This window comes from Drosophila novamexicana, unplaced genomic scaffold (assembly GCF_003285875.2).
Source record: "Drosophila novamexicana strain 15010-1031.04,08,12 unplaced genomic scaffold, DnovRS2.1 tig00001302-arrow-arrow-pilon, whole genome shotgun sequence".
Lineage (NCBI taxonomy): Eukaryota > Metazoa > Arthropoda > Insecta > Diptera > Drosophilidae > Drosophila > Drosophila novamexicana.
Window position 1 is genome coordinate 117,462 of NW_020824849.1, and position 23,845 is coordinate 141,306.

General features: G+C 39.6%; 3 protein-coding genes across 7 annotated transcripts; 1 reads left to right on the forward strand and 2 right to left on the reverse strand.

Moving 5' to 3' along the window:
• Window positions 1-288: 288 nt before the first annotated feature.
• Window positions 289-1,030, reverse strand: LOC115767109 (putative peptidyl-prolyl cis-trans isomerase dodo). Its single transcript, XM_030711261.1, has 3 exons — window positions 955-1,030; window positions 545-874; window positions 289-479 (listed from the first exon to the last, which is right to left on the reverse strand). Exons 1-3 carry the CDS (start codon window positions 1,010-1,012, stop codon window positions 370-372), a joined length of 498 nt encoding a protein of 165 aa, XP_030567121.1. The 5' UTR covers window positions 1,013-1,030; the 3' UTR covers window positions 289-369.
• Window positions 1,031-1,234: 204 nt separating this feature from the next.
• On the forward strand, window positions 1,235-22,597 carry LOC115767105 (ecotropic viral integration site 5 ortholog). Of its 5 annotated transcripts, XM_030711257.1 has the most exons (10): window positions 1,235-1,960; window positions 16,616-17,152; window positions 17,217-18,252; window positions 18,317-18,431; window positions 18,757-18,774; window positions 19,281-19,942; window positions 20,011-20,128; window positions 20,204-20,302; window positions 20,811-21,030; window positions 22,155-22,199. In XM_030711257.1, the coding sequence occupies exons 2-9, from the start codon at window positions 16,933-16,935 to the stop codon at window positions 20,862-20,864; spliced, it is 2,322 nt and encodes a 773-aa protein (XP_030567117.1). In that variant the 5' UTR covers window positions 1,235-1,960; window positions 16,616-16,932; the 3' UTR covers window positions 20,865-21,030; window positions 22,155-22,199. The 5 variants fall into 5 exon arrangements, with proteins under 5 accessions (XP_030567117.1, XP_030567115.1, XP_030567116.1 ...); XM_030711252.1 differs by lacking the exon at window positions 20,811-21,030 and having other exon boundaries at window positions 1,369-1,960; window positions 22,155-22,597; XM_030711255.1 differs by lacking the exons at window positions 18,757-18,774; window positions 20,811-21,030 and having other exon boundaries at window positions 22,155-22,597.
• Window positions 8,230-11,739, reverse strand: LOC115767107 (sphingosine kinase 2). Its single transcript, XM_030711259.1, has 2 exons — window positions 11,709-11,739; window positions 8,230-10,715 (listed from the first exon to the last, which is right to left on the reverse strand). The coding sequence occupies exon 2, from the start codon at window positions 10,642-10,644 to the stop codon at window positions 8,572-8,574; it is 2,073 nt and encodes a 690-aa protein (XP_030567119.1). The 5' UTR covers window positions 10,645-10,715; window positions 11,709-11,739; the 3' UTR covers window positions 8,230-8,571.
• Window positions 22,598-23,845: the final 1,248 nt, after the last annotated feature.

Below are 23,845 nucleotides of genomic sequence, written 5' to 3' on the forward strand. Positions count from 1 at the left end.
TTGATAAGTATTAAAATATGTAAAGCTTAATATTCTATTTGAAAATCGCATAGAAAGGCGAAAACACATATTTGTGCGTGCCTATCAAAAGAAAGAATAGTTAAAAGTTCTTAAGCGTTACTTGATTTCATGAAAATCGCATAGAAAGGCGACATTTACATTTTTCCAAAAGAGAATTTACTTTTTAATTCCCAGAGATCAGATAATATAATCAGTATATTGAGACAGAGCTGCCTTTTGCTGCGCACATTTGAATGCATCATGCTGGGATATAATAAAAAAAGAATATTAAATTCAAGCGCCTTTTTTAATTTTGTTTTATTTCTAATGAGTTAATGCAGTTGCCTATATCTTTTCATCCGACTAGGTTTATGATTTGCGCAGAATAATGTGCAGGCCCGAGTCGGTGTCCACAATGTCCGATAGCTGTCCCACCTTCAGTGCGAAGGCGGCCTTCTCAAAGGGCGCTTGCATTTGACCTAATTAAAGCATGGCATTGTGGTTAATAGAGCGTTGATTGGGTTCAAGTTGGGTCGCAACTTACCGCGTCCGAATTTGCCCAAGTCACCGCCACGTTTGGCCGAACTGCAGTCGGAATAGGAGCGCGCCAGTTCCTCGAATGTGGCCTCGCTGTTGACAATTTTGTTGCGATAGATCTCGAGCAGCATTTGAGCCTCCTCCTTGGTGCGTGTGATGTTCTCCTCGCGCCACGAGCTCGGTCGGCGGCTGCCCTTGTGTTTGACCAGCAAGTGGAGGCATTGCACCTCATTGGGCCCATCCGACGAGGAGGCATTACCTCCGGCCTTCTTTGCCGGTTCAGTGGGCTGGTCCCACTGGGACTCCTTTGTGTGCACGTTGAGATAGTAGCTCATACCTGAAGCATACATAAATAAATGCGTTATTAAAAATTGCCGGTTGCAACATTTTTTCTTGCACATGTATAATTTTCCTTACCGGTTGAGCGGCTGGTGCGTTTTTCCCAGCCTTCTGGCAAGTGTTCAGTTTCCGGCATTTTGTTGTTATAAGCTACAAACTTCTGGAATAACTAAATATCTTTTAGTTTACGACAAATTAAAACTCATCGGAGGATAAACAGCAAATGCGATTTATTTATCGAGACCGATAGCAAACCTCTCAACGATTTCCGATAGTTATGGATGGAGAGTCAGCCACCCTTAATAGACACCGTTGCCAGCAAATAGGTAGACAATGCAATTCATTTAATCGAGGTATTATTTTTTCAATTACAGATTTTTAGTTTACTTATCCATGTGCGCTTTATGAAGCGTTCCTTAATTGCATCGATTACCGCACAGAAAATACTCTGATGATATGCTGTTAAACGGAGGAGTCTCTGTTAGTAAAATGTTAAGTTCACTTCTACCCTGTTAGCGGTCTGTATGTAGTATATTTGTTTGGCATTTTCGTGTTTATTTCTCGTGGTCACACTGCGAGCGGAGTGCAGTCACATTGGAAGCTCAGTTTATAAATTCAGCAAACATTAAAAACCCAAACGCCAAAGAAATTTAAATTGAAGATTGCGAATGATATTGTTTTTTGTTTTGTATTTTTTCTCCGTAGCTGCAAACGTTACGATACACGCGATAGTGCATTCAATAAAAAGCTATTGCCGCTGAGCAATTGAAAACTTATTCCAACTAGAAAACGAATAGTGTGTATGTATGTATGCATGTGTGTGTGTTTTTGTGTCTGCGGGCAAACCGAAGAAGTGACGTTTACAGCAACACAAAAAATCGGTCTCGTCAAAATTTGAAGTGAAATTAAATAAAACACGTCGCCGTCGCCGTCGTCGTCGTCGTCGTCGTCCAGCCACTCACAACTCTTCCATGGCAGTTGGATGCACGTTTGATTGAAACGACGACGTCGCTTCGCTCGTCGTCTTTGCTGCAAATTTCGCCATCTTCGCTCAGAATACCAATAAGAAGAAGAAGCAATAACGGTGAGTGCTGAAGCAGGTGTGTTTACTGTGTACTCTTACATAGTGTGTATACATACTTAATGTATACGCGCACTCATACATATTTCATATACATATGCAGAAAACGTCATCAAACAGTAACAAGAAAACTTTCTATGCTATGCCTCGCTTTTGCTCATGTTGTCATTTTTATAACTTTCCTCTGTTTTTGCCCTCTTAACATCAGTTGCATTTTTGATTGCATTTGCCCGCATTCATCGCTGTTTATTATCATACAGCAGCAACAACAACAACAAGTGCCAGCAGCCTCTTAAATTCCAATTGGAGAAAATTCTCTGCGTTTCTTTAGCTTTCATGCCCATTTCCTACCACATCAGCTGCTTTGTTGTCTTGTTGTTGTAACCTTGTATCTTCCAATTCAACTCCGCAATGTCTGCTCTTGCTCTCTCGCTCTCGCCCTATCTTTCTCTGTGCGCAGCGTTACCACCTTGCATGGGTGTATGTACATATTCATACATACATATGAACGATACACCCATGCTCACATTTATACGCCTCGCGTGCGTTTTGCTATAATTCTGTTTATTTATTTATGTTCATGCTTCAAATACAGCACGACGAGCAAATATATGCACAACTGTATATGTCTATACATGCATATGTATGTATGTATATGCATAATTTGTTTAGAAGTTGTTCAGCCTTTTGAGTGTGCCTTGTCTGTTTGTTCATAAGTACATACATACATACATACGTAGTTAACTTTTGTTTTGTTAGTTTTTTATTTCAGCTGCATGTGTGTGGGTGTATTGTTTAATTATTTTTTAAATTTTATTTGCCTTTGAAGCTGCTCTACGAAGCTTTTGACCTTCTTCAAAAGCCGCGAAAATATGTTAAAAATGATTTACACTTGAGAAGTGAGCCACGTCCATTAATATACTATATGTAGGTGAGTGTGTTTGTGTGGTGATTGGGTGATGGAGTGGCGAGAGGGGAGAGGGGAACAACAACAATTTGTAATTGTTTAACCGAAAAGTAATAACGGTATCGTGAAAACAAATAAATATAAAAACATACCTACATACATACATACACATATACGTATATCATAATTGCCTTCAGTTTTTATCCCAGTGTCCGTTGCAAAAAAAAAACCGTTATGTAAAGTAAGCAGCAATACCAAAAGAAAAAAAAACAATAGCAGCGTGTTGCGCTCAGGCAGATTCCCTTTCCCCTTCAGCCCCCCCCCCCCCCCCCCCCCCTTATCATCATGCTGTCGCTTGTTTTCAATCACTTTCAAAATGTTGTTTACAGTTTCGACTTCTGGCAACACTTGCAATTCAGCACATTTAGAGGTATTATGCATGTACGAGCATACATGCATAGATATGAACTAGCATAGGTCCATACATACACACATACGCATGTATGTGTACATATGTGTTATGCATACACTCGTGTATGTGTGTCGTACAATTTCAATATGTGCCGGTATTTAGGAGTTTGCTTTTGATGAATTGCACTTTTCAAGCGATTTTCAGTTGTTTGTATGTATTTTCATCGTTTGTATCTACGCTGGGTATTTGCTTTGTTGTTGTCCGTGCCGTTGTTGTTGTCGTTGTCGTTGTCGTAACACCGTTACAATATTTTGGCCTCATTTTGATGATCAATTTTGTTGTTGTTGGTATTTCTTTGCGTTTTATGGCGAAAGCTTTTCTATCTCAGTCAACGCGCTGACGTTAAAACCAGTGTGTGCCGAAGGGGGAAAAGAGACAGCGAGATAAGTGTGGGACCTGTGTGGCTCATTTCCTAATTGCTTTCGTTGTTGTTTTAGCTTGTTTCTTATAAGTCTGTGCTACAATTGTTTTTATGCCCATTTGGGTTGCAGGCAATTTGTGTTGCAGCGCAATTTTACATTTGGTTGTTTTTTAGGGAGAAAATGTAAAGTGCAAGTCTTGTTTATGCGTTGTTCATTGAGCACAGTGCCGCCCCCATTGCAATGATTAAATGCATACACACACACACAGTTCCTCTCTCTCTCTCTCTCTAGAACTTCTCTTCATCTGCTCTGGAAACGATAAAACATGATTGTATTCAAATAGAACTAAGGCAGCGCGTGCTTTTGGTCTGCTCTGCTGATTGACGATAAAGCGACCGCTGCAATCGTGCCTGTCTGTCCCTTTGTCTATGCATCTGCCTTTCATGTGCTATCAATATTCACTCGTGTCGAGCTTTTACACACACGCACACATGCATAAGTGGCTGCAGATGTATGTGTGTATACATGCATATGTTGCGCTTTAGAATGACTCTTTTACTTATCCAATTCTGTTCCACCAATAGCAGCAGAGCATCAGCATTAAATTTCTGTTTTCTCCTTGGTTCAAGTGATTTCCAACACTTACATAAATATCCTGGCGTTGCCATACAGAACAAAAAAAAACGTGAATATCTCAAATGTCAGATACAGGTAAAAGACCCTGACAAGTTTGGGGCTTGGCAGCCAAACACGCTGGAAGGGGTGGGCGGGGGGGGGGGGGGGGTATGTGGGTTGATGGTTTTAATGATATAATGCTAATATGTGTGTCTGCCCACGTGGCACGTGGGCGTGGCGAACCAACGTGACAGTTACGTACATCAGTTGACGTCGATTTAGCTCACCATCGCGCTTCCTGAAGCCAGTCCTCCGTTAGTTTGTTTGTTGTTTTTTTAAAATTAGGTTAAAATACTTAATATGCGCGTGACGCGCCTTTCAACTTAGCTGCCTTTTAAAAACTTAATTCTATTTTTCCATGGGTTAAAGAAGTTAAAGATATCGTAATGTATAGAAATGTAGTTATCTTAATAAATTGAATGGGTTTCGAGTTTCCTTTAGCTATAAATATTCCTGCCAAAAAACATATATTTTAAAAATAATTTAATCAAGAAATACAACTAAATGCAGAGTTGCAAATTGAACAACCTGATATGCAAAATGTCACCGCAACGCGAATGCATTATTCATTTACAATTTTTTTCAAAATAAAAACAAATAAAACGAAATCGCGAACAGACTGTATGAACTGTGAGATACCCTACAACAAGATATCATAAGTCTAAATATGACTTTGTTTGCATAGTTATATATACAGTTGATAGAGCACAAGAACATTAGATTTGGTTTTTACTTCTTTTATTTTATTTAAAATTTTAACACAAATTTGATTTTATTCAAATCAAAAATAGCTCTCACGAAAAAGTTCTAGTTTTTTCCCCTAAAAACACACTAAGGCTTGTAAGCCTGGCAGTTCCCAGAATGAATCAACATAACCGAACTTTTTCATTTTCAAAAAATTTCCCTGCATGCGATATACCCCATTTGCTGCTGCCCAAACAAGTGGTATCGGTATGAACACAGACAAAAAAAAAAAAAACGGCTAAAATAAAAATTTAAGCTACAGCCGCTGCGGCTGCGGCCAGCAGGTTTCTGACTAATTCCCACACAATCCGCATGCCCGCCGCTGGCCGACCGCCGCCCGCTGCCATCAGCTTCAACTGGGTGACGTTGGCGCAAGAATGGAAGTGTTGAGAAGCGGTGGAATGAGAAAGAGGGAAAGAGTGGGGCGAGGGTCGACATGTTTAGAAATAAAAAGGCGGCAAAGAAATAAAATGCAATTTGTTTAAACAATAATGCTGGCCAATATAGCGACAAAAGCTATTTTCATCTATAAATATATATATATAGGCACGTGTGTGTGTGCGTGTGCGTCTGTATGTTGCTGCCTAACGGTATACGAATGCTTATATGTATGTACATACATACATGCATACATATGTATGCATGTATTTACTTGAATGGCTCGAGTGGCCACTTGAAACCGCATCCGAAATGAATTCAAGACGTGTTGGCGTGCTTTTAAAACTTTTTTATTTTGGTTGGTTTAATTCTTGAATTCTGCTATGGCTGCTAAGGTGGCCGTTAAGTTGGGCACGCACACACACACACACATAGCGCACATGTGCTGCACACACATGCGCATGCATGCCAACAGAAAAATGCACATGTATTTTTATGAATGAATCAGAGTGGAAATAAGTAGGCAAGTGCATGAATTACACACACACACATGTCTAGTGTGTCTAAAGTGTTGCCACTTAGACGAAATTCTAAAAATTGTAAATGCACTCACACAGCAACATTTGCAGCTAATGCATCACGACAATTAAATACATACAAATAGTCACATTTACGTATACACTCATGCATGCATACACACATGCACAGACTGCTAACAAACTACCCTACCATATGCAAGCATTTAATTATTGTCTACAATTTGATGGTGCCATTAATTAGCAACTATTCACAGCACACACACATGCAAGCATGCATTGTATGTGTGCTGTCTACGCAACAGCAAAAGCAACAGCTTTTTCTTTGGTATCAAGTGCTCAGCCTAAACGTATGCAGCACACTTTGACAAACTAGCTAATTACAGTGACGTCCAAAATAAGTGGATACGCTGTTTTGATGACAAAGCAAAGCCATAAATAGTTTAAAAAAAAATCTTATCTCGAATATTTTCCTATATATATTAAATTGTTGAGCTAATCACCAAAACAATTGCAATATTATTATTATATTTAGCTAAAATTGTTGACAGTCACCCATCTGTAAATGTTTTATATTCTTTTCGCGCATTTTCGCTGCACTTGTTCACAATGCCACGATTCAAGCGATTATCAAACGAATTTAAATAGTTGCTAGCTAAATACAAAGAGTCCAGTCATAAACGGCACTCGACCATTGCCCCAGCTCTGATATCTGTTGAATACATACCCATGCATACATACATATGTACCATATGTATGTTTGTTGTGTACATATATTTATGTAATGATTATAAAGATAGTCATGCAGTCAAGTCCAGTGGACTGGCAGCAAATCCCGGTGTTTTTTATTTTCACGTGCTATTAGCAGCCATTTCAGCTCCTATCCGCACCATATAAAAACCAATCTAATCAAAATTGCAGTTAACAGTAGATTTGTTCCAAGTACATGGAGGAGGGCAATCCATTAAATACCTAACATATATAAAATGTGTGCAGATATTTTGTTTGACACTGTGTATAATGCATTATTTTGTTATACATAAAATCCAACAAATATCCGATTAGACTCCACTTTATCTGAATCTGAATCTGTGGAGTATATTCAAAGGCAATACAACAACAACAACTATACAGTTATCTCAATGGCACATAACGTATGTGTGTGTGTTTGTTTGTGCGTGGGAATTGCAGGAAGCTGTTATTAACATTATCGGTCTGTTATATTATATTTATAGCTGTTAACACACACTAAAATATGTTTAACATGAAACTTTAAACATTTTCTCTTGCAGCTGTTAAAAATAACTGATCAAAATGTTAGCTAGCATCTAAAGTAGACAAATTCTTGGCGGTACAGTTTACGGTCTTGCGTTTTCGTAGAGTTCGTGTTCTGATCCTTGACATTTTTTCTGTATAGAGCATATCAGCTAATAAGATTAAGATCCAATCGATCGAAATTAGTTGATTTACATGCTCAATTTTTGCAATATTTAAAATTAAAAACTAAAAAGTTTTATCTTATAAGTGAAAAATAATTCGATTCAAGTTTTGTATCGGTTCGGTTCATATTAAAAGAAAAAAATTTTTTGGATTTGAACTGGCTTGCAGCCTTGGTTAGCAGCTATCATGTTAATATATTTCATATACGATGAACGGAATCTGGCGTCGGATTCGTTCCATTATGCCAATTATTGCAATCTGAACTCAAGCATTTATATTAAAAGTTATTTAACTCAGTCGCAAGCATAAAAAGCTTGGGCCCAATAATTGGATCTGTCTAACAATATTTGCTAGATGCCAATTTTTAGTGGAGTTCAAATATAGCCCACAATTTCTATAAGAAAATATATACGACTGGCAATATTTTCGGCAGAACGGGCAAAATTATAATTTAGAATTGAAATGGTTTCTTAAAATATTGTAAATATATGAAACAGCAGGGCTTAAAACATAACCTGGCTTGATGAACGTGTAAAGACAAGGTGACGCACCGGAGGAGTTAGTTTGAACCGTGAATCGAACCAGTGTTTTTTTAAAAATATTTTTTGTGTGGAGTATAATGTCGGACAATAAAATAATGTGAATTGTGCCATTATAAATATGTGAAAGCCGAGTTTCTAGACATTGGAAATCCGCTTTACGAACCGAACCTTCAGCCAAGACGCTGGTTCAAACCGTGAATCGAACCAACATAAATAGCTGTTGCGCTGGCAGCCATGATGTAAATTAACCTCAAGCTGTTATTTAGCAATAAAAAGCAATTGTTTATTGAAGTGTGCAAATGGGTAGGGCCTCGGATATACTTATATGTATGTAAAGTACAATAAAAAATTCTCGCATGTGCTAATATTAAATTGGCTGCCCTTTTATTTGTGTGGTGTCTTTAAATATAAATAACAATAGAAGTAGTTAAAAAAAAAGTCGTAACAAACGCTAAGAAAAAAAAAATGAAAAAAAAAAACAGTCTTAATCGATTAGTCAAGTGCATTATCAAGCTAAATACATGTACCGGGAACTCGGAATGTTGATGGGCGATCTACTCATTGGCCCGTAGTTGTCATGACATTGATCAGGCCTGGAAATACCTCTGCCTGAATGGGTCCATAGTCGACGCGTTCGCCGTCAATGGTTAAAATGCCGTTGGAGCCGCTTGGCTCAATGCGAAACGCTCGCACGGGCAACACCTGGATATGGGGATCCTCCTCCACGGGCAGATGCGTGCCATTGTGCATGCTGAGCAGAAAATTGAGCAGTTGAGAGCGTCCGACGCCGGCTCGTATGACCACCAGATAGATGAGGCCATCGTTCAAGCGTGAGTCCGGCGCAAAGAAGCAATCGGATGCCAGATGCGTTGTGTATGCCGCATGCACCATCACGAACTCCCCCGACTCCGATAGCCAGCCATCGGCGGCGGGCAGCGGCAGCTGTAATCCGGGCATTGTGCTCGCCGGCACCAGCTGACTGAACTCGGCATTGGCCGCTTCAATGCGCTGGGCCACACTCAGCCGGCTGCGGTTGGAGCGTGTACTCTGTCCGCCCACCGAGTAGTAGGCGGTGCGGCGCGACACCGCCGAGTGCCAGCTGTCCCCATTCTGGCGATAGACGCTGCGATCCATGGACAGCGCGTCGGCAAACTGATCCGAATCGGATTCATGTGCGCGCAGCTGTACATCCGACTCATCGGGCAAATCTTTGAATTCGCTAAACGCTCGCGTCGCCACAGTATGTGGCTCAACTGTTTCCACAGGCGATTCTGGCGCGGATTCGATTGCTGTTTCTGCTTCCGCTGCTGCTTCCGCTGCGTGCTCGGTGTGCTTTGTGCTTGCCGGCAGATAGAAGAGCTTGCCCGGATAGCAGCGCAGCGTGATGAGCCGCCGGATGGCCCACAGTGTAAACCGTTGGGCGCCAATCGAGCGCAACCTTTCGCTCTCAATATCAATGTCGGCGATGAGGCCCCAGCCGATCGATAGGAACGAGTACATCACAAAGTGCTTATCCCGATGATTTAGCTCCACGCGCACCACATCCATCGGCGTTGCCCGGCCGGTCATGCAGATGAGCGTGGCATGGAGTATGGGTTTCGGTTCGTATGGCTCGTTGCAGTGATGGGCAATGCTCTTGGCCAGTCCGTTGCCGGAGCCGCAGGGTATGATGCCCAGCGAGAGTTCACGGCAGGCACGTCGCCAATCCATGCGCTCCATCAGACCGTTGAGCACCTCGTAGAAGAGGCCATCGCCGGAGGCGACCACAATACCCGCATAACGCTCCAGCAGATCCTTGCGGGAGCGCACATACTCCTGGGCATAGTGTGGATGCGTTGTGATCTGCAGATCGTATTGGGCCTCCGCTTCACGCAGCAATGGCGCCACCTGTTTCTGGAACTGTTCGCGTCCCTTGCCCGAGCCCGACTTGGGATTCAACAATATGAGCAACTTTTTGCCCGGATCTCTGGCCCGATCGCCCGCCGCACGCTGTTTGTGCTCCCGTATCGTGTGATGCCAGAGCCGCGCAGTATTCAGATTTTCGGCATAGTGATCGCTCGTCCGGAATCGCAAGATGCGCAATGTCTGCACACGACGCAGCGGTTTCTCCTTCTTCAGATAGGCATAGATGTACAGATAGGCGCTGTTATCCGCTTGCGTTTGCCCCGGCTGCCGGCGTTTCGAGGATTTCTGCTGCTCCCGCTGCTGCTGCTGCTGCTGCTGTTCCTCCTCCTCGTCAGCCGCCTCCTGCGGCTCGTGGTTGGCACTCTTGCAGGAGTTGAGGCCGCCGCGTGCACGCTTCTTTAGCCGCTTGCCATAACTGGAGCCAACGATGTCATCGATCCGTATCAGCTGCTCATTGATGTGATCATTCTCAGCTGTCTCGCGCCTCAAATAGATGCCATCTGGACAGAGCTTCACCATGATTTTGATATTCTGTTTGCGTCGCCGATTCTCCACATAGAATATACCGATTAGCTCCGACTGCGGAGCAATCGCTTCCCCGGACTCTGTTGTCATTCCCGGCTTCAGCTGATGTTGCAGCACCGGCTCCAGCTCCGATTCCGGCTCCGTCTCCGTCGCCGTCTCCGACTGTTGTCTGTCGGGTCGCTGAACTGGGTTGGCTGTCATGGCGCTGTTTTGGCCGTCTCCGTTGGCACACCCCGCCCACCAACTTGTTGTGTTAATGGAGCTTTTACCAGCTTAAAGCCACATGCAACAACAATAAAAACAATGTAATTAATGAGCAGCGTTTAAAGTAAACTTTGGGCTGCCAAACTCTTATATACCCTCGCACACGGAGCTGGCCTGATTTTCCTAGGATATCCATATAATAGATATATATGTATATTCATTTATTATCTATTCTTGATATTTTGTAGCGTTATGTTATGTTTCTCGTAGTTCTTGATCAAGAAATCTTTTACAACAGAAAAGTTGTTCAGACAAAATTGCAACTTTCATAATATCGAAAAATCATAAATTATTTGTAGTCGAGTTTTCCTACACATTTTATATATCCATAAAAACAGCGAAGCTTTCACAAGATATTATATGTTATATTGTAGATATGTAGGATTTATGCAGAATTTTGTTGAGTTAGTCTTAGAACGGGAAACACATTTATAAATGTCCATATGAACGAATCACTTTACTATAATCAGGCATAAATGTTCATACTTAATGAATGATCGATGAGGGCCTAACGTCTCGCTAACGTTCCTCGGCCTATGGATAATGCATTGATAAATAACACGGGTATTATAAGCGCGATCTTTTCGGGGTTACAAAGGGGTTACAAATTCGAACAGAAAGATAAAGATTCTGGATCGGTATATACTATGAAAGAGCCTACATACTGATCAGCTACTTGCTCGAGTTCTGATAAGCTTTGCGATATGTTGAAATATCATACACTGACAATCGATACTTATCGGTTTCATGGAAAACTGCTTAGCTATCGATGATTTTCAATTAACTTACAACAGAGTGTGGGAGCTTTAGCTCTGTTTATTGAATTTATTGGTGCTTGGTGGACTTACAGATTGCCTTCTGTTACATACACAAGCACAAAACCAGAATACCCATTTTGAGCCCATTTTGAATGGGTTAGGGTATAAGAAGCACACAAATACAGCCTTGGGTCTGCGTCGCCTTGCTTTGTTTTGTTTTGTTTTCACTTACTCAATTATTACCTCTTTTAAAAGTTGTTGTTGTTGATGTTGATGTTGTTGTTTTTTGTGCGCGTTTCGATATTTGTAGTTTTTGTTTTTTCTTTCTTATTTTTGTTTTTTATTAGTCCGCTGTTCGCTCCTGTGCGCTCGACTCCACGTATCTCCGCGTACTGAGTGAACTAACCTTATTTCGAATGGAACGAATGAGCACGGAGATTGGCGCTTTGCGATTTGATTTCACTTGTCTCGCACACACAAACACACGCACGCACACCTCAAATTTTGTTGTGTGTGTGTGTTTGGTGTTTCGAAATCTAATCAACACGTATCGTATCGTGTCGTATCGTATCGTATAGTATCGATGTTGTGTGTATTATGCCTAGCTCATAACTGTATTGTCGCACATATGTACCTGCATTTAGTTATATATGTATATGTATACTATATATCTCTAACGCATTTGTTGCTCTTCTTCCACTCTCCCACTCTCCCACTCTCTCTCTCTCTCTCTCTCTCTCTGTTTGGCTGCATGTAAATTTAATGCGCTCCCAGCTCGACGGCATTGAACCACTTTTGCTAACTGACTTCGACTTTGAATTTTGTGCATATGCAATTTATATCCGAGGCAGGCCTTCCCATAATCCCACCCCTACCCCTGTGACCCACACACTATATGTTGTTTTTTTTTTTTTTTTATAAGTCATCATCAACAGCTTGTATTTAGTGTTTCGGATTTTGTATACATCATTTTTGGTTTTGCTTTGTTTGTGTGCAAATTTGAATGTGCACTCTGTTTCCACTTGGTTTCACTCACGGAAGCGTTTTTTTAGTTTTTTTTGGGAGGGGAATCTCTTGATTAATCTAAACATGACAAGTTTTGAGTCCGGTTTAGGCAAATAACAACAAAAGCAGCAAATGTGCAATTGTTGGCTCAACTAGCAGCTACCCTGTAACCAATGCATATGCTATACCATTCCCAGTATTTCCCAGTTGTATGTATCTTATCATCTGAACATGTTTAGCAAATGCTCCAAAATGATTCAAAGAAAATTCTTCAATGATTTTATTAATACGTATTTTGACAGCTTATCTAAACGTTGACAATATGATTAATATGACTGCAAAATGAAATGAATTTTGTTGTACTGCCTTTTATCACTTCTGATGACGTTTACTCTCTAAAAAAATAAACTGCTTAACATACAAAAATAAAGGCAACCACAGTTAGGTACCTAAATAAAATTTGAAATCGGTTCAAGTAACATTTTTCGTCAATATATCCAAATAAAATGCAATAACAAAGTCGTGTGCGCAACGGGGACTTTACTATTTTTACGAGATGCACACGAAAATCACTTAAATTTTCCGCCTTAGCACACATTCGATAGCTTCCACCTGTTACTTTAACGCTATTGTTAATAAAGTGCCTTACAAACAATAAACTTAAAAATTAATTTGCATTTTCCTTTGTTTTTCTTCAACTTAAAAACGTACGACTCTTATATGCATAGAACATTTTCCCCTGATGCTAAATATATAAAATACAAATTCTCAAGATCTTTAATCGATTTGCGAGATAGCCGTACACAGGCCAATTATTTCTAAAAAAAAAATAGTTTTCGGGCTAGAGTTACAGAAAAATAAAGTGAAATTAAATAAGGAGTGAGAGAGGAAAAAGCGCGAGAGAGAGAGAGAGAGAGTGAGAGCAATATAGAGATAGAGTGAAAGGTAGTTAACTAGGGAGAGGACAGATAAAGTTGATTAGATTAACACTTTTACTGAAAGCATGAAAAATGGGAAGAATTACTTGCATTCATGAGAATCGCCTAGGAGGGCTATTATAAATTAGCTTTTATTTACCTTGACAGAGAACATACTTATGTACACACGCATACACACCTAGTGACATACATATAAACATACATATATACAACCACACATACATATACATACGTACATACATACATATACATACATACGCACATACATATACAAAAATACAGATACATACATACATGCATACATATACATACGTACATACATACATATACATGCGTAGATATATACATACATACATACATACATATAAACATACATACATACATATATACATACATACATATATACATACATACATATATACATACATACATATATACAGACATATATACATACATACACATATACATACATATATACATACATACATATATATATATATATATATATATATATATATATATATATATATATATATATATATATATATATATATATATATACAAATATACATACATACATATATATATATACATACATACATATATATATATACACACACATATATATATATATATATACATACACATACATACATATATATATATGTATACATACATACACATACACATACATACATATATACAAATACATACATACAAAAACACAAGCATATACCTCTATATGAACATAACACAATTTTTCACAAAAAAAAAAAAACAAAACACCACTAAAACAAACGAGACCTTCCTTGCTTACTTGAATTAATGAGAATCGAGGAGGAGGGCATCACTTAAAAGTAAGTTCCTTTTAAATTAGTAACGCTGGGAGAATAACTTTATGTTCAGCTGCTACATAAACGTTTCCATACATGCATACATACACACACACATCCATGCATACATACATATATGCATACATACACAACCACATATGCATATATACGTATGTAGAAAACCTGCAAATATGACTTGAATTCATGAGTATTTCATTTGAATTTCCCCACAAAAATGTAAATAACAATTGATCTGTTTTTGATGTAAGACACACATAATACGTACATACATACATACCTAAAGTAATGTAAAGTAAACCTGATCTGCGTTTCTTATAAGAGAACTTAAAGTTGCAATCAACACTTTTTCTCCCATTACTTTATCTAGTATATAAATATAAGCTTGATCGGACAGAACTTACCAATACTGCCCGATTCCTCAATATCCTGCCATACAGGTGGATGGATTTGTCGAAATTTGCGAAGTATGTTTTTTATGAATTTTTTAATTCAATGTCTGAAAATGGACTTGAGTCAGAATGCAGAACAAACAATTTGTGTTTCAGAAAACAATTTTCATCGCATTTTCCAAGCATTGGCTTGCCTTTGTTTTAGGTGTCGCCCTCTGTCACCCATTGTATAGGGTATTATAACGCCCCATATTCCATATTTCGGTTCCCCAGAAAGTAGCGTAGCCCCCATTCATTGCATTGTGTGGCTGTCAACAAGCGTGCAATTGTTTTAAGCGAACTATGTTACGTATACGAGGTGTTGTGTTGGCGGTGTTGGGTCATAAGGCACATCGATAAGCATGAACTTACCTAACGCATGTTAGTCCACCTATTCTGTTTGTTTTCTGTTTTCTACGTCTCTTTTAATGTATCGCCAGATAAGTACATTCTTTTAGTCTACTGCGTGTAAATCGATATCAAAGCATATATATCATTCTTTTTATTTACTTACTTGCTTTTTTTCTTTCACTGCTTAGTTAAATTGATAAGAACCCGGTTGTAGTTGCTTAGTTTTAGATAAATATTTTGAATGAATCCAAATGAACACTATTTACCCAAATAGTTAAACTGGCTTACCTCAAATTTCCACATAAGGGTTCTAACGGGCTCAAAGTCCTTGACTTGCCTTGAATTTAAGAAGAGAGCTCTTTAGTTACTTTAAATTCTTGGCTGAAGATCTAATCTGGGGATTTGAGCTGCGGCATACCGCTTTTCATAGACAATACCGAACTGGTGCTCCAACCCGCTAACCGTGTAGCCTGTTTAATGTAGTTAGAGTTTGTGTTGGTGCTAGTTAGTTTAAGTGTTGTTTTAAGGGTCTTTCTACTTACAAATGGTTGATTGAATGATGCGTTGAAGTTGTACATATGTATATTACAGGCTGAACAAGGCATCTTCGATCCCATAGAGTACTTAAATTCTTGAAGAGGACGTTAAGCCAAGTCAATGTGTGTCTGTATTGTGGTTTATTTAATCGGTATATTGTCAAATGCTGCGCTTCAGTTGAGTTCCCGCGCAAATTAACTACTACGTTGAATTTTTAAATAACGCCCCTCTATGCGATTTTCATGAATTCAAGTATGATCGTCGCTCACAATATTTCATTCACTCTCTTGGGTTGAGCATCGTCTCATGCCCACTTTCTTTGTCACAGCTCTCTTCAATCTCTCTCCCTCCTCTCTCGCTCTTACTTTCATTCTTTACAGCAGGCCACATCCATTGTTAAACAGAAATACAAGATTATATATGCAGGCATCTTAAGCAGTTACTTATAATATTTGCAGATGATTTCGCGCTTATCGAGCTATAAAAACGTGCAAAGCGGTCAGGGACACGCTTCTTGCGCAATCTGATCGCCCACTCCATGCTAATGTGGACCATGCAGAGAGAGAGAGACAGAGTCGATAAACTAAGAAATATGTAGATAACTTGAAATGTTTGTATGTGCATATGTGGGCATATGTATGTACAGTTGTTGTTTGTGTCAGCGTAAAAGCCCAGACAGGTTTTTTCTTCTGTTTTGTTTTGCTTTGATCCATTTCTTTTTGGGGGCGCACAACTTATAAACAATACAAGTCAAACTTTAACTTAGTCGCCAGCATTGTTTGCATTAAATTGTGTGAATATGGCTCACAGGCTGCCTATACTTTTCAGATGGCTTTCCATTATCGTGATCGGGGGGTTGGCTGGCAATGCTTGAAGTCAGTTCTGGTTGACATCAGTCAGTCTGGTGTTTCGATAAGTCTTGCGCTTAACTTGTCAAATTCATTTATTTCTATATGTGCCTGCATAGGATGTCCAATTCCGAATGATAACAATAATTGTTAATTATCAATGCGTGTTGTCTTTGCATTTGATTACAGAGCGAACAGAGCTGCGACGATGAGCTGAGCTGCGCTTAGCTATGCATTCACAAAGCTATCGTTGAGATCTCACCCCACAGGGACACATCGCTGAAGTACACCGTCAGAGAACAAAACAACACACAAGGCAAGCAAGCAACCAACCAACCAACCAGCGAGTCTTCCAAACTAGAACGTGCGACGAGCTACGAGTTCAACAAGACAAAGGACAAGGGATCAACAGGCACAATTGCGAGTGGCTGCACGAAGCGCGAAGTCCTTGCAGAGCAGGTCAAGCAATTTGGTAGTGGTTGTCGGGTCAGCATCGTCATATAGAAATGACACTGACCACAACGGCGACGCCACCGGAGAGCAACAAGAAAATGGAAGTGAAGGCTTTGACAGGCGAAGAGAATCTGCCCACATCTGAAATGGATCTGCTAGCCAAGCTGGAGGCAGCCAATAAGCTAATCGAAAGCGATGCCAAAAGCCTCAACTCGCTGCACTCAACGCACAGTCGCAAAAACTCGGACACGAGCCAAATAAGCCTTACTTCAAGTAATTGTTATTGTTATATATAATAATATGTTGCTCTATTAATCGGGGCTTATTCACTTTGCAGGCGGCAATTCGGTTGCCGAGGAGGACATCTGGACCACGTGGGCATCCATACTGAACGACTGGGAGGGCGCGCTGAAGCGCAAAAATCCCTGCGTGCGGGAGCTGGTGCGTCGCGGCATACCGCATCATTTTCGCGCAATCGTGTGGCAACAACTGAGCGGGGCCGCCGATGCTGATAAAAAGCAATATGCTGAATATATTAAGGCAACGTCTGCTTGCGAGAAAGTTATTCGGCGCGATATAGCACGCACCTATCCGGAGGTTGATTTCTTCAAGGAAAAGGACGGGCCCGGCCAGGAGGCGCTGTTCAATGTGATCAAGGCGTATTCGCTGCACGATCGTGAGGTCGGCTACTGTCAGGGCTCTGGCTTCATTGTCGGCCTGCTGCTCATGCAGATGCCCGAAGAGGAGGCGTTTGCCGTTCTCGTACAGATCATGCAACAGCATCGCATGCGGCACATGTTCAAGCCATCGATGTCTGAGCTGGGCCTGTGCATGTACCAGCTGGAGAATCTGGTACAGGAGCAAATACCCGACATGCACTTACATTTCCAGCAGCAAGGCTTCCAGACGACCATGTATGCGTCTAGCTGGTTTCTGACGCTCTATACGACCACACTGAATGTGAATCTCAGCTGCCGTATTATGGACGTCTTCCTTAGCGAGGGCATGGAATTCATTTTTAAGGTGGCACTGGCTCTGCTCTTGACGGGCAAGGAATCGCTGCTGTCCCTTGATATGGAGGCCATGCTCAAGTTCTTTCAAAAGGAGCTGCCCGGTCGCGTCGAGGCCGATCCAGAGGGTTTCTTTAATTTGGCCTATGCGCAGAAACTCAATACGAAGCGAATGAAGAAAATGGAGAAAGAGTATCAAGACTTGAAGAAAAAGGAACAGGAGGAGATGGTCGAGCTGCGACGGCTGCGGCGCGAGAATTGTCTTTTAAAGCAGCGCAACGAGCTGCTCGAGGCCGAAAGCGCCGCGCTGGCCGATCGTCTGGTGCGTGGCCAAGTCTCGCGTGCCGAGGAGGAGGAGACCAGGTGATTTCACCCAGCCTATCTAAATATATATTTAATCTCAAATACGCATCTATCTATTGCTTAGCTATGCCATTCAAACGGAGCTGATGCAGTTGCGACACTCCTATCTGGAGGTCTCACACCAACTGGAGAATGCTAACGAGGAAGTGCGCGGTCTCAGTCTGCGACTACAGGAAAATGTAAGTATTGTATAATATCCAAGTTTATCGTTATTGTATATTTTCGGTTGTTTTGTAACTAAAAACAGAAGAAAAAATGAAAATAATGAAGAAAAAATCGTGCTTTACCAATCGAAAGCTGTTTGTTAATCATTTCTGTCTTTCTTTTCCATTCTGTTTATTTCTTATGGTTATGGTGCTTAAAACAAAAAAACAAACAAACAAATCTCTCAATATCTAAAAAACTGGTAATCCAATTTCCAAACGTTTGCTTAAAAATATCAAAAAAAAAAAAAAAAAAAAAAAACAAAAAATCAATACGTAAAATTTGCTCAACGCCAAGCAGAACGTTTCAATCGATAGCGTAAGTATCGCAACTTGCTAAAACTCTAGGCAAAAATGTATATATATATGTATATTTATACACATGTAGTGCTTAGGTCTCCAGAGCTATTTTTCCATATACGACAGCCATAACAGGTGCATGCCAATAGTGGTATTACGTAGCGTTACTTTGCATGTTTGTAATCGTCCAATTTTGTATACTCATTAATTGCTGACTTTTAACCAATTCATTCATGTGCCTACATAATAATATTAATATAATACACTTACATAATTTGTATATATTGTACTCGTTTCTATTGATATTTAAGTAGAACTTACACACTTAAGGTATAGCTGGAAAACCGCCGATATCTTATCGATAAATAATCGATGTGTGCATTAAGTGTGCTGTTTGCTGCAAAAATCTCGATTTATCGATAGATTTCAAGCTCGATTTGTACATTTATCGATAGGCATACGCATGAAAACCTTGAAAAGCTGCAGTTTTGTAAGCGTTCTAAAGCTTGTCCTATCTCCATTTAGAATAATTCGCGTCAGTCGTCTATCGACGAGCTGTGCATGAAGGAGGAGGCACTGAAGCAGCGCGACGAGATGGTCTCCTGTTTGCTGGAGGAGCTGGTCAAGGTGCGTCAGGGCTCAGCCGAAAGCGAGGATCAGATACGAAATCTGAAGTCGAAAATCGAGGAGCTCGAAGAGGATAAAAAGACACTGCGCGAAACCACGCCCGACAATTCGGTGGCCCATCTGCAGGACGAGCTGATTGCTAGCAAGCTGCGTGAGGCGGAGGCCACGCTCTCCCTCAAGGATCTCAAGCAGCGCGTGCAGGAGCTGAGCACCCAATGGCAGCGCCAATTGGCCGAGAATCAGCGCAACGAGCACAGCGCTGCCTCCGTTGATTCCACACCCAAAAAGTTGTTAACAAATTTCTTCGATAACTCCAAATCGACGGAGCACACGCAGAAACTCGAGGAGGAGCTAATGACGACGCGCATACGTGAAATGGAAACGCTTACCGAACTGAAGGAGCTGCGTCTCAAAGTCATGGAGCTGGAGACACAGGTGCAGGTCTCCACGAATCAGCTGCGACGGCAGGACGAGGAGCACAAGAAGCTCAAGGAAGAGCTCGAACTGGCCGTCACACGCGAAAAGGAGCTGGCCAACAAGGCGCGTGAACAGCAGCACAGGTCCGTACCGAACATGCCCAAGCAATATAATTAGATATTTGAAGTAACATGAACTTTACACATTTCAGGTACTCGGATCTGGAATCTCGTATGAAGGACGAGCTCATGAATGTCAAAATCAAGTTCACCGAACAGAGCCAAACAGTTGCCGAACTGAAGCAGGAGATTTCACGATTGGAGACAAAGGTATGTCTTCTAAAATTCGCGTGCTCATGAATTGTCAACTGATAGCCTTATTTTTATACCATTTTTTTTGTTTAGAATTCGGAAATGCTTGCCGAGGGCGAGCTGCGCGCTAATCTGGATGACTCGGATAAAGTGCGTGACCTGCAGGACAGGTTGGCTGACATGAAGGCGGAGGTGTGTATTGCTGATGCGTCCAGTCAAACCATTTATTTGGATACCATTTGCTGTTTATTTTCGGTTTCGGGCTTTTAATACTGTGCGCACCCACCCAAACCATTCAACCACAATGCCAATTCAAAGCGCCAAGCAAAACTCAAACCCAATTACACACACACACACTAATATTCACCTATGTACATACTCAACACACACCCACAAGCCACACTGCACTCTGAGCGCATTTAAAAAAGGCCATTCAAATGATGCCGTTGGCCATGAGCAAAAGGCTAAAATCTGTTTCAGCTCATGCTAACTGCTTATCAGCCCGCCCATACGCTTTGGTGTGGCAGTCGCTTTTATATTTTGTATACGTGATTGTATATTTTATTTTAAAGAACATATTTTTGAGTTATTTTTTTGGCACTTTGGAACTGCTGAAGATAATAATATCGTTGTTTCTCATTGAATCTCTTTCTCACACCACACACACACACAAAATATACAAAACGCGTTGCGTCTCTAGTATCCCACGCCAATAACCAGCCCCGACACTGAACCGTGGAAATGGATAAGCTAAGCTAATCGAAAACAGAAAGCTAAAACCAAACCAAAACTAAGCAAATTCATCAACATCATTAACAAATGCATCTACCTTAAATCCCAGTTAAAAAGAAAAGCGAAACAAAAAGTAAAACCAAGATCAAATTCAACACTTAACAACAAAACGACCAAAAGCAAATCAGGTGTCTATCTATAACTCTGCCCTCTTCCCCCCTCACTTCCACAATTATTATTGATACTTAGTATCTTTGTGTATGTACATAAATACTTTGGTATCGTTAAGATCTAAGCCTGTTCGTGTTACCCTGTTTTCTTTATAAACTTTGTCGTCCATTCTTTTTGCCCATACAGTATTTTGGATACATATCGTATTTAGAGCATATATTTTTTTCCTATACCAAATCATCCCGTACATAGTATATTAGAATCTCTACCATCACTGCCTGCTGCCCCTCTTTAAACATATCCAGTTTTTTCGTGCAGAGCATGCGTCCCTTGATTTTACATGTTTACAAAGCATATTTAAGCTGTGATTTATTGTTTTTCTTTTATTTTTGCTAGAAGGAATTGTTCTTATTTATGTAAAAATGCATGCTATCCAAAGGAAATGTTCTCATATATTTTTTAACTCTTGTATATATAATTTTATGTTTGAAAAAAAAACGAAGCATATGAAACATTTTTTATTATTTTTCGAATAGTATAATACTATACAAATTCTTGCGAATTGTAGGCAACTTAGCCACGCTTCACTGTAACGTTTGTTATCAATTAAAATAGGCCAAAATGTACTGCTTGATCTTAAGGCCCATAAGGCATAAGGTCCAAAGCTCTTGGCTTAGCAAAGTCGCAAACCTTACAGCAAAAATTTGATGATCGTCAAATATTTGGCATACCTTTAATTCTTTAGTGTATCTAACATCTTTGTATATTGTATAAATTAAGCACATGCATTCAATGTCTTTCCCTGTTTAAATGCACATTTTTTATTAATAATTGTTTGTGTCCAAATTCATCCAACTGCACGCTTGTCTGCCATAACTGAGTATATAATTGTGCTAATATCTGTGAAGCTATAACTGGTATTGGTTTATGTTAGATATTTCCCTACTGTTTATGTAAACTTAGTCTAGTTGTTAATGTCTAAGCACGCACACACACAAATACACCGACACACACACACACACACACACACACACAGACACACATTTAAGCAAGTACAACGTAATGCACGCACATAAACAATAACAAGAACAAACATCATAAATGCCCCCCACTAACTGGCCAACATAATTTCCTGCTGCAGCTGACGGCGCTGAAAAGTCGCGGCAAATTTCCGGCCAACAAGCTGCGCAGCGCCTCCATCCAATCCATTGAGTCGACAGAGATCGATTTCAGCGACCTCAACATGGTGCGTCGCGGGAGCACGGAGCTGTCCACATAATATTCAGAGCAGGCGGCACACGGTACGGATATAATAATTGCATGCAATTATATCAACATATATGCATATACATATATATAGACGAGGATGATAGATAACTAGTTTAATCCTTATATATATATATGTATATTTATATATAATCGGTGGATGTATATGTTTATTAGCTGCATATACATAACTAGCTATGTATGCTCGGGTCACAAAGTCGGCTGTGGTGCGTCGATGGGTATCCTTGGGGCGTGTCAATAAATGTATAATTAGTTGAAATTCAATTAAAGCATATTACCTATTTATAATATAATATTATCTATGTTTTAAACGATTATTAATTTTTTTTTCTACTTCATTGTATGTATTTATATAAGTATATTGCTGTTATGTTAAACAACAAAGAAATACCACTAATATTTATTTATTGATATGTATAGTTTTTTTTTTTCGTCACATCGTTTAACGGGCGTTCACTAAGTACATATATATACACACACACATATATATATATATATATTTATATATATATATATATATATATATATACAAATAATAAATGATACATATGTATTTCACTTACAAGTATTGCATATATATGTATATATATATATATGCAAACATTATTAAAATCAAATTTGAAGGATTTTATGTACCCAACATTTCTAATGTAAGTTTTAAATTGAGAAAAAAAACGAAAAACGATAAAAAAATATGTGAGTTTTAACCAAGTTTAGAACGAGTAAACGCGAAACTGTCGAACTAGTTTTTTTATTTGTATTTTATATTGTTTACCTCTTAAAGTCTATGAACGTTTAGATTGATATTTTGTAAACATTGTCACACATACACATACACACAGACACACACATGTCCGAAACGAATTTGTAACTCCTCATCGTGTAGTTAACTAAGTTTAACATAATTATTTGTATTATTGTATGTATGCACAACAACAAACAATACAAATACGAACGTATTCTATAGTACCATATATACATATATATACATACATATATATATTAAACATACCTAAACAACAAATTGATAAACTTTTACGATAACGAAGTGCGAAAATCATCATCCGAAGAATGCGTTTTTAACAATGTTCAAACATGTAACAAGCGTTGCCAAAATGTTATTTCAAACAACAACAAAAGTCTATAAACTAAAAACTATTTCAAATAGTTAGTGCGAACCAGAACCTCGAGATAAAGCAATGTATTGCAAAACTCCCATAACTTACGATATTCCAAATACGATATTCGGTTAATCCCATGAAACAATGTAGTTGATACACACACACACACACACACACACACACACACACGTACATATACCATATGTATACACAAGACATATGTATTTACACAATTTATATTGATATTGATATATGTATACAGTGCATCAATTACTTACGTACAGCTGTCCCTTAAATGGATCTGCGATCCAACTATTTTGGCGGCTGCGAAAACTTGAAAAAAAAGAAAACTGAAAAAGCAAAAAGAAGAGATAAGAATTATTATAAATGTGTATTTAAGTTTGAGCTGTTTTCCAAGTGCAAT

Excerpts from the sequence above, each read along its gene's own strand:
- LOC115767105 (XM_030711252.1), top strand. The coding sequence starts at position 16,933 with ATGACACTGACCACAACGGCGACGCCACCGGAGAGCAACAAGAAAATG. Across the intron at positions 18,253-18,316 it reads GCCGAGGAGGAGGAGACCAG|CTATGCCATTCAAACGGAGC; the intron begins GTGATTTCACCC and ends TCTATTGCTTAG. Across the intron at positions 20,303-22,154 it reads TGGCTGACATGAAGGCGGAG|CTGACGGCGCTGAAAAGTCG; the intron begins GTGTGTATTGCT and ends TTCCTGCTGCAG.
- LOC115767107 (XM_030711259.1), bottom strand. The coding sequence starts at position 10,644 with ATGACAGCCAACCCAGTTCAGCGACCCGACAGACAACAGTCGGAGACG.
- LOC115767109 (XM_030711261.1), bottom strand. The coding sequence starts at position 1,012 with ATGCCGGAAACTGAACACTTGCCAGAAGGCTGGGAAAAACGCACCAGC. Across the intron at positions 875-954 it reads ACGCACCAGCCGCTCAACCG|GTATGAGCTACTATCTCAAC; the intron begins GTAAGGAAAATT and ends TGTATGCTTCAG. Across the intron at positions 480-544 it reads CTTGGGCAAATTCGGACGCG|GTCAAATGCAAGCGCCCTTT; the intron begins GTAAGTTGCGAC and ends TGCTTTAATTAG.